The 17,962-nt window shown below is 38.7% G+C and overlaps 2 protein-coding genes across 3 annotated transcripts in view; both read right to left on the reverse strand.

Annotated features, from left to right (window-relative positions):
• Positions 1-17,962, reverse strand: part of LOC121735268 (protein encore-like) — a 45,837-nt gene that overhangs the window by 20,203 nt on the left and 7,672 nt on the right. The gene's annotated exons all lie outside the window — the stretch shown is intronic.
• LOC121737689 (protein GVQW3-like) lies at positions 8,659-9,144 on the reverse strand. The gene has a single exon (XM_042129361.1). It carries the CDS (start codon positions 9,142-9,144, stop codon positions 8,659-8,661), a length of 486 nt encoding a protein of 161 aa, XP_041985295.1.

A 17,962-nucleotide genomic window follows, 5' to 3' on the forward strand; every position in this document is an offset into this window, starting at 1 on the left:
ACCCTAAAAAGCGTTTTTTAATTTTTTTGCTATACTTAATGTGTGTAGGCAAGTATGTTGCAAACATAAAGTAATGATTACATTATGAATTATGATCTTTGTACTTATGTAACTCGAAATAAACGAGGTTTACAACCTCGGTAAGGTATTTCAAAAACTACGACCATTTCATAATTACCATTATTTTTATTGTTGTTATTATGAGATCATCTCAATTATTGTTAAAAATAGCAGGAAAATTATGCGTTGCATATTAATTAGTTTTAGTATTCGCGCAATTTCCCTATGCAAATGACTGGAGCAAGTTCTCTCGCACGAGCAAACGCTGCCAGCTGGGGGGTAACATGACCATGACACTGCGCTTTTGTTATGGTGCGATTAGTGCGTTAGGGAGGGGTTAAGCTGATAAACTTGACCGCCAGTTGACAGACACGTTCACGGGGTTTTATATCGGCATAAAACGCGAAGTTGCAATGAACTTATTAAACCTATTAAACTATTCAAAGAAGACCTATTCACAAGTCTTTTTCATTTTTCATGAAAGGTAACAGAAGCCCAAAGTATCTGAATCTGTTATCCAAAATACCTAATATTTACCCAAATAAAAGAAAACTTGTTCCAAAATTGATTTCTCGAGCAGCTGGTGACATAATTATAGGAGTTTTCACGTTTCGGTAACTCAACTTCAAAATGTCTTCAAGCATGTTTAATTTCATTTTTATTAAGAAGGCGACTAAAGCAATTGACGACTATACAAAAACATAATATTTTGCTTATTTTTGCCCTATACTGTGTGGTACGGAACCCTTCTTTTGCAACTTCTTTTTAAAAGCTTTTATTTAACTTGCTCTGTATGTATGTAAGTATGTATGTTCGGGTGAAATTTTGGAACTCAATTTTGAAGTAGATATATTTAACCGATTGAGCTGAAATTTTGCATGCACGTTTAGTTTGGATGACAATGCATGATATTGTATGTGACATCACTCTAAATCCAATATGGCCGACCATCCAAGATGGCGAATTAGTTATTTTCTATGTAGTCCTACAATATGGATATTAAATGAAAGGGCTTTTTGAGAGTAACTCGAAAACGAATGTAATGTCATTCTACATCCAATATGGCGGCTCATCCAAGATAGATGAATAGTTATTTTTAATGCACTTCTGCAATATGGGTATAAAATGAAAGGGTTCATTGAGAGTAACTCGAAAACGAATGTAACTTAACAATCTGTCAGTATTTATTTACTTTAATAAAATATAATATCAATTTACTTAGTTAAATTGGTACTAGTTTATTTACAAATCACGCGTCAAGCTTTTATTATCATGCAAATTGTATAATATATTGAGGTTAGGGGAACAGAGGGTAATGAGAGCTAGAGGGTAATGGGAGCGGTGCAAATAGAGACAAAACTATATCTCGTATTCACTCGGTTGCGACTCGGGCGGAATCGATACACTGCGATTGTGTTACCCCGTGGCGCCTGAGTCGCCAGTGCCGCGCGTTGTGTGACCGCGGGTGGTTGTCGATTTTGTGCTACACGCTTGTAAAATTTACGAAATTTCATCGACCCAGGTATGTATGAAGTTTTACGTTTGTTACAATCAATACTGTATTATTTTTATAACTAATGCTTTTAATTTTGAGTATCAGTGCGTACAATTTGGTTACAAGCTAGATTCAGTATATTATTTTATTTCATTTTAAAATGGTGGTAGTCGGGTAATCAGAGCGCAATAGCCACGGGTAATCAGAGCCTAGGCTCTAATTACCCTTACTTTGTAGCTCCAATTGCCCCTTATTATGCACTTTAGAATAATATGTCTCCCCATACCTACAACTTGCACTAACTATATTATTATAAATATATATTAAATTTTACTTATTACAGTCCGAAAAGGCTTTAAATGAACGTGGCGAGAAATGAAACTAAATGCTTCTATCATGCAAAAACGTCATTTCTGACATATTGTGTTTGACAGTTCTCCTTTACCAACAGCGCCTATTGACATCATTGACACATTCATTTAAAGCCTTGTCGAACTGTACCGTATCTTAATGATCTATCTTACAGTCTGTCAAGAAAGTGAAGAAATTAAAAAGTGGCAACATCGTAGTGTCATCCCTTTTTCCTTAGATTGATTTGAAATGGACACTACGATGTTGCCACTTTTTAATTTCTTCACTTTCTTGACAGACTGTAGTTGACTAATGAATAGTATTAATCATGACGTTATATAATATTTGTTATTTTATGAAAGACTGTGCTGAAATGTTTTTTTTTCAGGTGCAGAAATGCCAAGAAAAAGGGAACGCACCACTACGAAAGCTTCTTGGACCGTGGAAACTTTAGAAAATGCCATCAAAATAATTCAAAGTGATAATACATCCGTATACAAGGTATCTAAAGAGACCGGAATACCCTACAGCACTTTAAAAAAGAGGTTTAGACTAGCTAAAGCAGACGATACAAGCTATAAATGTCCTCCAAAATTAGGAAGGCCCCCTGTGTTTACTGAGGAACAAGAAGCCATTCTGGCTGAGCATCTTCGTAAAATGTGCAATAAATTTTACGGACTGACGAAAGCTCAGTTTTGTAAGGTATGTTACGCCATGGCTGAAAAATTTGGTGTCGCAGATCGATTTAACGAAGCTAAGAAGTCTGCGGGTAGGGACTTTCTAGTGGCCTTTTTCCAACGACATCCTGATCTGAGTATTAGAAAGCCAGAAGCGACAAGCATCAATAGGATACTCGGATTCAATAAAGTGGAAGTGGATCGATTCTTTGGAAATCTGGAAAATGTCATGACAAAGTTCCACTTTCAGCCATCGCATATTTACAATATGGATGAGACTGGCGTAACGACGGTCCAGGAAACTGAAAAAATTATAGCACCTAAGGGACAAAAACGTATTGGATCAGTCACATCATGGGAAAGAGGTAAAAACGTCACGGCTATCTGTGCTATGAGTGCTTCAGGGTCTTTTATTCCGCCTCTTTTTATCTTCCCTCGAAAGCGTCACTCACCGCAGCTAGAAAAGGACGGTCCACTAGGAGCTGTTTATACATGTTCTCATAATGGTTGGACAAATGAAAGCATATTCATTAAATGGCTACGACACTTTATTGAGTACTCAAAACCCACTGCTGAACAACCGGTTTTACTTATTATGGACAACCATAACAGCCATTGTACTTTGGAAGCTTGGGAAGTAGCTAAAGCTAACCATGTCGTAATGCTTTCTATTCCACCACATTCATCACATCGGTTACAGCCTTTGGATGTGACTTTTTTTGGGCCGTTTAAGAGAGCCTACAACAAAGAATGCGACATGTATATGAAATCCAGAAATATGGTTAAAATTACACCCTATGATATTGCAGGATTGTTCAACAAAGCTTATGCTAGAGTAGCAAGTTTAGACAAAGGAATCTCTGGGTTCAAAGCCACGGGCATTTTCCCCATGAATCCTGCTATATTTTCAGAAGACGATTTTGCTACTGTGGATGAAGATCAGAGCCAAGTTAATATGCTCGCAAGTTCAAGTGCTGTTGTTCCGTCTCAGAGACTCGTTTCTCAATGGCCAGCTACTGGCAACTCTGACCCACTTCCTTCTACATCTCATGATATTGGCAGCTTTGAACCACTTCCGTCTACATCTCGCGGTATTCGACAGAATCTGGAAATGGATAACTCTGCACTGATTCAATACACGGAAAGTGTTGAACAAGAGCAGTTACCTGATATTAGCCACCCTGAAAGTCCTTCTTTATTAAGTGAGCTACAAGAAGAGGCATCTACAGCAAATAGTACGCCAGACTTGTCGCCAAACATAAACACTACTAATATTCAGTTTATGTTGAATGCTAAAGCACTCCCGAGGCCAACATCTGTCAATCCTTCCAAGACCTCGTCCACAACAACCGACGTTCAAGAACAGTCATTTTTTACAGACTCAAAGTCAAATGATTTTGCGAATGTTCTATCAGTTGTTAGTCCACTACCCAACATAACTAACAAAAATAAGACTTTGCGACAAAAACAACATTCAGTTATTTTGTCAAGCACACCAATGAAAAAAGTTTTTGAAGAGAAGGAGAACAAACGTTTAGAAAAAAAAAGTAAAACTAAAATGGTTGCAAAGAAGAAGGAAGAAACCAGGGACAAAGAAAAAAAAAGTAAAGCAGGTAATAGAAAAAAACGAAACACGGCAACTAAAAATATAAAAGAAAAAGTAAGAAGAGTAACAAAACAACTTTTTGAGGATGAAACTGACACGTCTGAAGAAGACGTTGAGATTATTTGTGACGATGAGTCAGAATATTCGGATGAAGAGACGTTGTGTTCTATTTGCTGTGACACAGGAAAAAATAAGGAAATGTGGTACCGTTGTAGAGCTTGCGGTAAATGGGCACATAAAGAATGTTCTGGATCTGACAGCCCGACTGATTATATTTGCATTTTTTGCTTGGATCCTTAAAGTTAATACGTTCAATGTTATACTGTTATGTTTAAATATTAAAATTTATATAAGTGAATTACTGACTGATATGAAAACTTTGAGACTGATTTCATTTAAGTAGCTCCCATTACACATATGGGAATTTATAGGCTCTCATTTCCCACAAAGTCGGGTAATGAGAGCGATTCTGTTTTTATGTTTTAAGTTTAACTGTGGCCAAATAACTAATAATGTAACGTTAATGCTGTGATTAAATGATAGTCAAATGAGTAAGAATTTCATTTCTAATACCAAGTTCCATAAATATCCACAAATTTAGCTCACATTGAACTTTTTCCTTAGTAGGCTCCAATTTCCCCCTCCTCCCCTATAACTTTTTAGTTACAATTTTTAAGGAGAAATTTATTTCGTTCTTTTTAGAGTAAGTATTTAAATAAAAGCTTTTCTTCTAAAAGTTTTTTGCTTATAATTTATTCATATCGAGTTCGAAGTACACGCACAAATGAATAGATCACAAATGCATGACGCGGACGGTGTCAGCTCAGCGGCCGCCGGTCGATTCGTGCAGCGTGACCCAAATCTCGCCCAGGACCTGGACTCGCTGACCTACTGAACCCTAGCTGCTAGGGCACCTAGATTTATTAAATTTGGAACTTTCTGCAATTAACTTCATATCAAAGGATTTTCACATGTGGTTACCGCGGCCTTCGTATGTCGATCCTGGCATATAATATAATTTGCAGCGGTGAGAAGCTTTCAAGGAAATACAAAAGTTTTTAAATATTTTACCGCTACCTGCATTAACCCTTTAGCCGCCAAGGTCGGAATAATCCGACAAATATTTTCGTGCCCATTTCGCCAAGGTCGGATATTTACGACCAGTACCTACCACTACTCGGTTAATCTGCCTTTTTTGTTTGATAGCACTGTATTATTGTTTATACTTGGTAAATAGTTAACGAAGTAATCATTTACAATTGATTACACTTTAGTTTCTTAATTAGAAGACCTTAAATTACCGAAAATATTCTTAGATTAAGAAATTTAAAAAACCCCCGCCAACACAACTTTAAAAAGTAATGAAATAATATTTACTGCCTTTAAGTTCAAATAATTCCTAACTTGTGTAAAGTAATATTTTAGTCCATAATTGTTGTCACGGTGTGTCGGGGGACCGCTAAGTAAACTACAACCTATAACCGCCAAGTCGCTGATTACCTATCTCGATTCAGATCGCTGTGAATTGATCCTTAAACTTGTTAAGTGAAATTAAACATCTACATTAGCGGTCCCCCGACACACCTTGACAACAATTATGGACTAAAATATTACTTTACACAAGTTAGGAATTATTTGAACTTAAAGGCAGTAAATATTATTTCATTACTTTTTAAAGTTGTTTTGGCGGGGGTTTTTTTAAATTTCTTAATTTAATTTTATTTCATACTTTTTAAACTTGTGTTGGTTATAGTGCAGAATAATTCCTATCAACAGAATCATATTCTCATGATTACCATCTATCAATGTCCTTTTCGATGAGGCCGTTAATATGAGCCCAAACATGAAACCTCCACTTTGGGTTCATAAGAAGTTCGGTTCCTATAGAATCCAGGTGATGCTGCAGCAGCAGCATGTAAATATTTACTGTTTATACTTTATCTACTTCTTACTGGTTGTCGCAATTAAAATGAGCCCAAACACGAAACCTCTGCTCTTAGTTGGCGAGGAGTTGGATATCCTATTGATTACCAGGTGATGCTGCAGCACCAGGTCAACTTTCCATTATTATGTCTATACGTATATTGTATATTCACAAATATCACGAACTAGAATGAAATATAAAACCCATCAAACGACTACAAGTTGCTAACGGCCTTTCATGAACCAGATAAACCCTGATTGTCCAGGACTGAGCAGGCTGATGATGAATTATAGCTAAGAACACTCTCGATCATGTCAGCTTTCAAACAAAAAAATTTAGATCAAAATCGGTCCACCCGTTTGGATGCTACGATGCCACGGACAGATACACACACAGACAAACAGACAGACAGACAGACAGACAGACAGACAGACAGACAGACAGACAGACAGACAGACAGACAGACAGACAGACAGACAGACAGACAGACAGACACGTCAAACTTATAACACCCCTCTTTTTTGTCGGGGGTTAAAAAGTGTATTGATGTCCAACGCCCGAGTCGGAAAAATCCGACAGTAGGGACGGGACATAAGCAATGATTTACTGATACAAAAATCCACATAAATTAAAATATTTCTGTTTTTACTAACTAATTTATTATAAAACAAATAAAGAAATGGTTACTGAACAAATAAACGTGTTTGTTTTACTAAATTAATAAACTAGCTATTCGAATAAAATTACATTTTCCAAAAGCGATTCCTAGCTAGATCAATTTATCACCCCCAAAACCCACTATATACTAAATTTCATGAAAATCGTTGGAGCCGATTCCGAGATTCCAATTATATATTTATATATATACAAGAATTGCTCGTTTAAAGATATAAGATAAGATATAGTATAAAAATTTCAGTGATTGAATTGACGATTCCATCCCTAACCTGCATGTTTAGAAACGAATGTTGTCAGCACACCCTGCGCCACGGTCGGAAAGAGACGACCGCTTCTGACGTCATAAGCGAGTGTCGCCTTCTAGAATTTTCCACTAGTGTTGTGCTTATGATGATGCTATCGATAAATGTGATTGTAGTGGATACTTAAATTAGAAATAAAATTACAATAAATTATAAAGTAACGCTTTCCTATCTGTCTGATGAAATTCGGGCGTTGGACATCAATACACTTTTTAACCCCCGACAAAAAAGAGGGGTGTTATAAGTTTGACGTGTCTGTCTGTCTGTCTGTCTGTATTTAGATGAAATTCTATGCGTGTAAAGGGGATGGGATATTAATCTACTATAATTGAAAATCTATATTTGTAGTAGCTTATATATTTAAACAACTCAATTATTTAATCCGTGGAAACTATGAAATTAATATTATTTGAAATGTAATAACAAATATCGGGAATTATGTCACTTCACTATTCAAGCTGTTTTTATCTAATCTTTTTGCCAGCGTTGTATATTTACTAACAACATTATGGATTCAAATACTAGATATCAGTTTATACTTTATATAAATTAAGAAATAAATTATCGACATCGAAAAAGATAAGTATTGCACATCACTATTTGTTGTAGGTATAAATTTTTCGATTTATGGTGCCGGCGCTAGAGGCACGACAATTGATTTTAAGCTCGGCGGTTAAAGGGTTAAGTTATAACTTATAGGTATAACATGTAACATGTATGTTTTTCGAAGAATTCATTTTCAGTAATCATACATCGATATACCCTTGGCATCGATATACTATTGGGGTAGTGTGCTGGTCGGTGGGGCGATAAACACAAATTACACAAATTACGTATCAATTGGGTCCACCGCGAGGTTCAAGGTTCGACTCCGACCGTGAAATTGTGACTCACGAACAAATAGAGCCTTATGGTTATTGATTATGCTAGATCACTACTTTCTACGGAGTGCACAGCACAGGGGGCGAAGATGGTTTGTTGTTCGGAAGAAAACCCTAGTTTGGGCAGACGATTTTAAAGAATTGCTAAGAATTTTTAGGAGGGTCTTTAAAATCTATACATACGAGGGGAGGTCCAAAAGTTCGCGGAATGAAAGGGTTGTTAATAAAATATAACAATAAATTTATTTTTCCTTTTCAATATAATCACCCTTAAGTGTAATACATTTATTTGATCTATGGATTAATTTTTCTAAACCATCGAAAAAATATTTTTTGTCTTTGGCCTCAAAATGCGCCGAAATTGCCTCCTTCACTTCGTTATCGTCGGAAAATTTCCTTCCCCTTAGCTCTTTTTTTAAATTTGGAAACAAATAAAAATCGCTAGGGGCCAGGTCTGGACTGTAGGGTGGGTGAACAAGTGGTTCGAATCCATGCGTGTGAAGAGCAGCCATGGCAACTCGGCTCTTGTGAACCGGCGCGTTGTCTTGCAAAAGCAACACACCCTTGGCCAATTTTCCACGACGTTTTTCTTTAATTGTCTCCTTTAACTTTTCCAATATTAATGCGTAGTATTCTCCGGTTATAGTGGTACCTTTTTCTTTATAATCAATCAGTAATATTCCCTCACAATCCCAAAAAACAGTGGCCATCAACTTTCCAGCCGATTCTGACACTTTGAATTTCTTGGGAGGTGGTGTGCCATTGCATGGACTCCTGTTTTGATTCAGGTTCAAAGTGATGAACCCATGTTTCATTTCCAGTAACAATCCGCTCCAAAATCTGCATAGGGTTGTCTCCACACACCTCCAAAAAGTGCTTAGACGCGTCGATGCGCTGCTGTTTTTGAAGCAGCGTGAGCATTCTCGGCACCCATCTTGCACTGACTTTAGTCATGCCCAAGTCGTCGTGCAGGATCCGCAAAATGGTTGTATCTGATACTCCAATAAATGCAGATAATTGTTTTTTCTTTAAACGTGTGTCTTCCAGTACAAGTTTTTCGACTTTTTCGACGATGTCTGATGTGGTGGCCTCAACTGGCAGCCCAGAGCGAGGGTCGTCTTTAATTGAATCTCGACCATGTTTGAAAAGTCCATGCCACTTATAAACCATTGTTTTAACAGGGCGCTAATCTCCATAAACGGCTTCCATTTCATTTAAAATGGTTTGAACGTTTTTTCCTTGCTTGGTAAGGAATTTTATCACAGCGCGATGTTCAATTTTCTCCATAGTTGCAGTTTGCTTCCGGATTGACTTGTTTAGCAGGCGAGTACTCGTAAACGAATGGCGATATAGGGTTGAGATTTTATATATATACTAATTATGAGTGCTCAAGTAGTATGACACTAAGTGAGCTACCCTATCCCCACTCCATCCCCTCCATTCCGCGAACTTTTGGACCTCCCCTCGTATTATAAAACAAAGTCGCTTCTTTTCCTCGTGTACCTTTGTTCCCTTTAATTTTTAAAACTACGCAACGGATTTTGATGACTCTTTCAGTGTTAGATAGCCCATTTATCGAGGAAGGCTATAGGCTATATTTTATCACGATAAGACTAATACTAGCGAAGAAATAGAGGAAAATGTGGAAAAACCGGGGAAAATTATTTGAAAGGGCTAACTTGAACGCGCTAATCTCAGCAACTTCTAGTCCGATTTGAAAAATTCTTTCAGAGTTAGATAGCCCATTTATTGAGGAAGGCTATAGGCTATATTTTATCAGGCTAAGACTAATAGGAGAATGTAAAAAAAACGGGGGAAGTTATTTGAAAGGGCTAATGAGCAGAGTATGTGGAATGTTTGCGCAGCTGAAACAAACGCGATCTGACTGCAATATCATTGGATAGATACCGAGGCCAGCTTTCTTGTTCTTTTTGTTAAGACATCAAGAAAATCTTGTGATATCTGCTTTTAGCTTTGATCAAGGCTCTACACATCCATGCATAAATAATATTTTATAGATCTGCTATGAGAGTAAAAACATTGTACGAGGGCTGCTATTTATGTATCCGGAACTGGCCACTTACAAGAACAATATTTAAAAAGTAATTACAACATTTGAAAATAGAACTCTTTGGTTGAAGAATACATTTTGTTTCATGTGACTGTCAATTATTTTTCCATTGTGGCGTCATTTTGAAAATTGCGTGTCTTCATTTGCCATGGATTTAACGCGTGAACATTTTCGTGCAATGATTTACTACGATTTTCGGCGTGGGCTAAATCAACAACAGTGCTTTATTCAACTCACCGCAACTTTTGGAGATGAAGCACCATCAAAAACCACTGTTTATCACTGGTACAGTGAGTTTAATCGTGGGCGGTCTATGCTCACGGATGAAAATAAAGAAGGTCGCCCAAAAACAGCTGTTGTCCCACAAAATATAGATGCTGTGCGGGAACTAATAATGCGTGATCGTCATGTTACATATCGCGAGATAGAGGCGTCCTTAGGCATAAGTATGACGAGCATACATAAGATATTACACGAACATTTGGCTGTAAAAAAAATATGTTCGCGTTGGATTCCGCACAACTTGACAATCGATCAAAAACGGGCTCGTGTCGATTGGTGCAAAAAAATGATAAAAAAATACAACCGTGGTACGTCAAAAGCCGTTTATAATATCTACACAGGTGATGAATCTTGGATCTATGCATATGACCCCGAAACTAAACAACAGTCAACGGTGTGGGTGTTCCAAGATGAGCCGAAACCAACAAAAGTTACTCGTGCAAAAAGTACTTTGAAGCAAATGGTCGCCTGTTTTTTTGGAATTAATGGACATGTGGCTACAGTGCCATTAGAGAATCGTAAAACGGTTAATTCTGAATGGTATACGACCATTTGTTTACCAGAAGTCTTTGAAGAAATAAGAAAGGACAACCGACAACGCAGAATCATATTACATCACGACAATGCTAGCTGTCACACCTCAGCTGAAACAACTCAGTTTTTGGAGGGTCAAAAGATCGAATTGACTGGTCATCCGCCGTACAGCCCTGATTTGGCACCTAACGATTTCTTTTTATTTCCATACGCGAAGAACAAATTACGTGGTCAACGTTTTTCGAGCCGCGAAGAGGCTGTTGATGCGTTCAAAATGCACGTTTTGGAGATACCTCAATCAGAATGGAAAAAGTGCTATGAAAATTGGTTCCAGCGTATGCAAAAGTGTGTCGATCATCGCGGCGAATATTTTGAAAAGCAATAAAACCATATTAAATGATATATGTTTGTTTCTTTTTTTAATTCCGGATACATAAATAGCAGCCCTCGTAGTGTCTTTATTTGTTTCGTAATAATAGTAATTTTAAATAACATCTATTGAACTGCTTCTGTAGCTGGTACTGAGTACCCATAATAGTCAATACTTTGTAGTTTGTGCTCCGCTAAGTTTATTCATCAGCGGAATGACTCATCGCCGGCCCCGTGGCCTTGGACCGTTTCTCTAATTTTTGTTCACAAGTTAAAACCATTACGGATTACATAATGGGCGATCGGAGCATCCCGATCGGGCGCCGTCGGGGACCGTCGGGAACGCATCCCATCCGGTTAGCAGGTCAATGGGGCACCGCACACGCGCACCGCACCGGGACCGGGACGCGGGAATCCCGCCCTTATTCCCGGGGCGCAGGGCCCTATCGACACCCCGGATCGGAAACGAGTAACACGCGAAAATAGGTCATACGTCGACCGAGTAAGGACTACGTGCAGGACCAGATTGCCCTTTGTTGGATTCGATTTCAGCTGAATGGATTTGGAGCAATAGTGTATGGTTTAATTAGTTATACAGTGTGAAATGACTTGTTGCAATGAAACGCTGTAGACAGTAGGATCGTTGTTTCAGTATTCTGCATCTGCAGTCTGCATCCAATATTATGTTTCTCTACTTTGGCTACACCCTCTTAACTGCACCCGTAGCATGGCTACAGTAGAAATACGAAAGTATAGACAAACATCGCGGCGGAGATAAACTGAAGATGTCGTTCCGATCTTTACCGCGGCTAGCCGCGATCGACAAAAATTCAATTAAAATGCCACTTTATGACATAGACTAGGTATAGTTATAATATATATTATATAGAGTCATAAAGTAGGATTTTATTTGAATTTTTAGGCCTAAAGTCTATGTCATAAAGTGGCATTAAATTTGATTTTTTGTCGATCGCGGCTAGCCGCGGTAAAGATCGGAGCGGCGGCATGGCACCTTAGTTTATCTCCGCTGTTTGTCTATACTTCCGTATTTCTACTGTAGCCATGCTACGGGTGCAGATTATACTCCTTACTACTACTTGGCAACTTTTTGCTCCCCTTTCTATTCATTGTTTGATCTGATAATCTTTTTGGTTAATATTCGCTAATAATCCCTTTTGCTCCCATCGTTGATACAAACAGAATCAAGTCGTGTGTGATATACCAGCCACTGCCCACCAGTAGCACCTAGCGCAAAGTTCAAGGATCAGTTTCCAATTGCAGTTCTAACAGTTAAATATGAGGCAGACGTGATCGTTTCGTTAAATCCGCCGTCTAGTCCACTAATCCAGGAAGTGCTGCGGGCTGATGCGGCGCGCATTTAGATACGAGCATCTAGTTCAAGAACGTCACGTACATACTACACAATACACATGCCTCGTATCGCCATTCACACGTCACCCGCAATATATTTAAACATATTATATTTATTTTCACCAGCACCCGATGCGCACGCGTCACCGTTTCGTGTATAATGTATTTGCGGCGCATTTGGAACGACATCGTCGCGTTGGCCATTCAAATACCCAGTTGGCGTCAGAAACGTTACAATCCAATATATTTTTTAAAGAATCTGTTTACTTTAGGCCACGACAGAGATTGGATCATCAAACGGGTACCGTAAGTATACGGTACGGATAGTAGAGATGCATTTTGGTAGAGTCAGAGACCAATGGCCACAGGGGTAAGACAGGTTCGGATAAACCTCTTTCTCTCTAGACTGTCCCCTAAACGTCTCCTATAGCTATCGGCTGAGGAGCGATGATGATCCAAAGAATCGAGCATTGCAAAGGCACAGGGCGTCAGACAGGGCGCTATTTATACGCGTGACGTCACCCCTCGAACGCATGCGTATGCCCGCTGCACCACCACCGACCGGCCGCCGGCTATTTATGGGACCGGCGCCTGGACCCCGGGGTCCTAATTCTTGGGGTCTCTATTGTTCTGTGATAATACCGTTAAACCGGCTAGACGTATTCTAAACTCAATAGGGACTGACTGGAATTCGGATAGCAGACGACAAACACGTCTGTAATGTAACCTAAGCTCATACGCATGAACAGATAGTTTATGATGAATTTTCAAGCACAAAGCCATTGCCAAAGATCTAAACTATATAATCTGCGATAGGAGAAAAATATCGCTTTCTCAGGCAGAGTCGAGGAGCAGTATTTATCACGGCTTATCAAACAACACGGCCCTGCCACCGCGCGCCTGATCGTCGATGATACTATCTAAATTATGACGAGCAGTTAAAACTCCCATACCGTAGTCTGTAGGTATTTATAAATATCTGACATTATAAAACATCCGCACGCTTTAGTCAACTCGAAGGGATGCTTTAGAAAAAAACGAGGGGTTAGACTGACGTCTGCGTCACTAACACGACGCTGAATGAGCAGAAGGTTTGAATCACGTGGACGGTGGCTGCTTTTAGGTATTAACTGAGGTGTACTTATTTGTATTTATGATAAAGGGGCATCCCAAACGTTCAGCATATATTATAATGCAACAACAACCAATACGCAAAATTTATCGCGAGCTTTACGATCAAATAGCCTCAAAGCCACAAAATTGATAATGGGACTCAATTGGGCCGACAAGTGACAACAAAGCGGTTATATTATATAAATGAAACAACACTGTAGATACTACAACAGAGACCAACAACTGACCTAGAGGCTGGCTAAATAGACTTAAGAAATGTTGGATAAATCAGGAGTTCGACAATAGCCGACTTAGTTTGACAGCACCTGACCATGCTTCTGTTTGAAAGTTTGGCTGACGCTGGCCAATTAGCACAAAAAACAGCGCATATATTTGAACAGGTTTAATGGGCAGTGAAAATAATAATTTTCGGCGTTTGTTTGTAGCAGTCGGACTTACATGAGCCGCCCACGCGCCCGCGCGCTACATCTGTCGATGGACTGCTTTATTAGTTTCCGCAGTGAAAACATCTAGTGCTGGACTTATCGATAACTTTAGCATGAAAGAAAAAAAATCAATGTTTCGATTGTTAAGGCGAGGATAAACCCCAATTTGTTATTCCGCGACTTCCGGTTTACCTAGTTCCAATATAATAACGAAGTTTTAAAAAATATGAGATATAAAGCACAATATTTAAAATACCTTAAACCATAAACATTTTAATAAAACTTAATACTTTGGCTGTAATTAATTTACAAACTCACCTCCGATAAAAATCTATTTCATCGAAATCTAAGTATTAACTAGGATAATTATTATACATTTTATTTCAATAAATTGTTAGTAAATCTATATTAAAAATTCTTTAACCGAACAATTTTGTTTCTTAATGTTTATTTCCAAAGATATTTAAAAAAAACATGAAAAATAGAGAAAATCCGCTGGAGTGACTTCAGTTTTATGCTAAGCTAAAATGAATCTTATTGCGATGCGTATACGCTTGGTCTTTGGTTGTGTGCAAAGTTATCGTTTTGGATTGAGATTAATCCCCGCCTTAACTTATTAGGCATAGAAATGGCTATTGGGTCAACACTAAGGCGAGGCAAGCTTGTGCTAATCTAAGAGCTTATTCAGTGAACGAGCTGATACAACCCTTTTGTTATTAGACGGTTTTTTAACGCACGGGTCCGAACCAGGACTAAAAAGTTTAGTCCTGAAAATTATAACTTAAGTCTCTGCAATTGAGACTTTGTTGCACGACTTCCATAAAATAATGTTACATATTACATACTGCATCTGGAAACTTGATGATGAAACAAAGCTATATACCGCGTCATATACTGAATAAGCTGCAAGAGGAAACAAAATCGATATTCAATGGAATGCGCGAATTTTTTTATGTCGATAGAGTTCCCACTTCCCGTCCCTTCGTATATTGACGCAAGTACCATGCACATATCTCACTGTATTTCACTGTAACGAACGACTATTAATATCCCAATGTTTGACATGGCGATCCGTCAGCACCGAACCACACTAAACACCTCATTCCGTATTTTTCTAGCATTTTGTAGTTGTAGAGGGTCTTGGGGAGAGTTAGCCGCCATTACGGCGAGGAAAGTGAAAAAAAAAACATTTCACATTTTAATACAGACTCATAACCGAGTATTTAGTCCTCAATCCTTCGTAACTCTCTCTATAACTCTTACCGCTGAGTCTGGATAAGCGTAGTTTTTTGTAGAAGAATATCGACTTGGAATTATAAGGGTGGGTTTTAGGGGTGAATATTTTTTGAATTAGAAATAACATTTGCACCCTCTTAAAGTTTCCCCATATCTCACTATGTTACATCTTATATTTTGATACTCAAGATAATTTGCTTTTGTTTTGTAGCTAATTCGTTCACTTGAACGTTCGGAACTTCAGGCACATGTTTTTTAGACAAAACTCGAGCTAGAGGTCTCTGTCAAAATTCATCGACAAATCACATCTCTAGACCTTGACCGTGGTAGTGATGTAACATTGATGTGACGCACAGCACTATTATTATACCCACTACCCAGTGATGTGTTTGACATGGCCATCCATCTGCCAAGTAATTACGTGAAAAACATTCCCCTGTATCCGGTTCACGCCTTTGACGCTAACGAGAGACCTGGCAGGGTGGTAATGGCGTGATCGAGGAAATATTGCTTTTTCGCGAAACCTATGATTTTGCTTGCTAAAAACGAGCTCACCGAGACTATTAGGCTGCGTTTCCACTGAAGCGGAGCGGAGCTTAGCGGTGCCGAATTGACCAATCACCATGCTCGAAATCTTCGCTGTCATTCCGCTGGAATAGCACGATTGGTCAATTCGGGCACCGCTAAGCTTCGCTCCGCTTCAGTGGAAACGCAGCCTTACATCGGGCTTTATAAAACCTTGAAAATAAACTCAGGAATTTGGAGTTGAATATCCTGACGTGGTAGGGATCCCTCCCTGCCTCGTCTCATTTGGCCGAGGCTTTTTACAATAGGTCAACAAAGATAAACTCCTAGTGTCACCGGATTCAAGCGGATTGTCCTATGTCATGTAGATTGTAGGATAATCATATTTGGGACCATGGTCCAAGATTGCCTGCATCTACAATCAACGTCGGACATGAGAAATTAGACGAATAATAATATTATATATTAATATTATTATAGCCCCTCTTTCATAATCGCCTCTACTTTTCCATATGGACCAACGTCAAAAAGCCGCATCATATTATTATTATAAATGCACTTCTCAAATTGAATACAAAATAGCTTACAGGATATTGAAACAATAGTACGCGTGAGCTCATCATTTGGCAGCTCGTTTCTGATAAGTCCTATTTATAATTGACCGCAAAAATTTACATTGCATGGGTTTTCCCCATGCTCACACTACATCAACACTTCTGAGAGGAAAAACAAATAAACACCCCCGAGAAACACTTGAATATCGTTAATTCGCGAGTAGGGAATGCAATCTCGTTCTCGCGAGATCTCGTCCTTTTTTAGCAAGATTGATCTCGGACGAAAAAAAGGCGAGATCTCGCGAGTTTGACGAGATTGTACTAGAGCATGAAAAAGTCTTGTTCGAAACGCGGACTGACATGGACGGAGTTGCGATCACGGAGTAAAAACAAATAGGAGTTGGCCTAAGCAACTGTGCACTGTGATTCTCAACTAGGTCCTGAATTTTGACTTCTCGTTGTTTTGTGTTTGATAATGTGCGCTTTTATAATTCTGCATTCCCTATTCGCGAGGTATCCTACTCGAAGTTATGTTATGGACTACTAACTTCTCATAATACTATAATTTATAAACCGAGAATTAACTATATTGTTAATATGGTTAATTTTCTTTGTTTAATAGGAAGTCTGTATTTGAGATACAAGACAAATGCAAATGCTTCAATGGAATCTGTCAGAAAATCATTCTCTAAGCTTGTGTACCGACTGTCGGTATTGTTTGAACATTTCGATACAACCGCCCGAAATAAATATGAACTACAGATAGTAAAAAGTTTAATGCGTTCTGTTATAGCTCCGCGGATCGCGGTACAATGCTCCGACACGAGCCGCGAGCCGACGGCTACAATTTTACGGCAGTTTTTGCTAAACGTACGTCGGGCGGATATTTTAATTCCTAATAAAAGTGTCTAAATTTTACTTGCCTTTGTAATAGGATATGTTATGGATAATGGACATCACCGCGTCAGTGATTGGTAATAGCTTAGGAAGATCTTCCGAGTTTGTAGAGGTATATACTCATAAGGACGAAGGGCCACAGCTATCATCATTTCAAAATTTGTGGTCACGCCAATCTTAGAAACTTCTCTAGCGCAATTCACGATGAACTTTTTGGTACGCTACACCAACCAGGCCCAGGGGAAGGGAGTTAAGACACAGGAGTGACAGGACATAGGTTTGACGAACCTTACAAATTACTGAATGAGTAACCAAAACACCACCTGAGTTAGTAAAATAAGAGGGACTAAGGAAGGAAACCATAAAACCATACCTAGTTCTTGACTTCCGAGTAGGTACTCTAGCAATAAAATAGAGAAGTATGCGGGCACACAGGAACGTAGATTGCAGTGGCAGTTTCATGAACGACAGCGACGGATTACATTTAGAACCTATTCCTACCTTTGTATCCGTCAATCCGTCGAGATGAAAGGGGTTTGTGCGCACGGCCGGCAGATATAACCCCGTACATTTGCATTTCGATTAACGGC

Source organism: Aricia agestis, chromosome 2 (assembly GCF_905147365.1).
Source record: "Aricia agestis chromosome 2, ilAriAges1.1, whole genome shotgun sequence".
NCBI classification, from domain to species: Eukaryota; Metazoa; Arthropoda; class Insecta; order Lepidoptera; family Lycaenidae; genus Aricia; species Aricia agestis.

What these genes read in the sequence shown, in the direction of transcription:
- LOC121737689 (XM_042129361.1), bottom strand. Translation starts at nt 9,144, where the DNA reads ATGGTTTATAAGTGGCATGGACTTTTCAAACATGGTCGAGATTCAATT.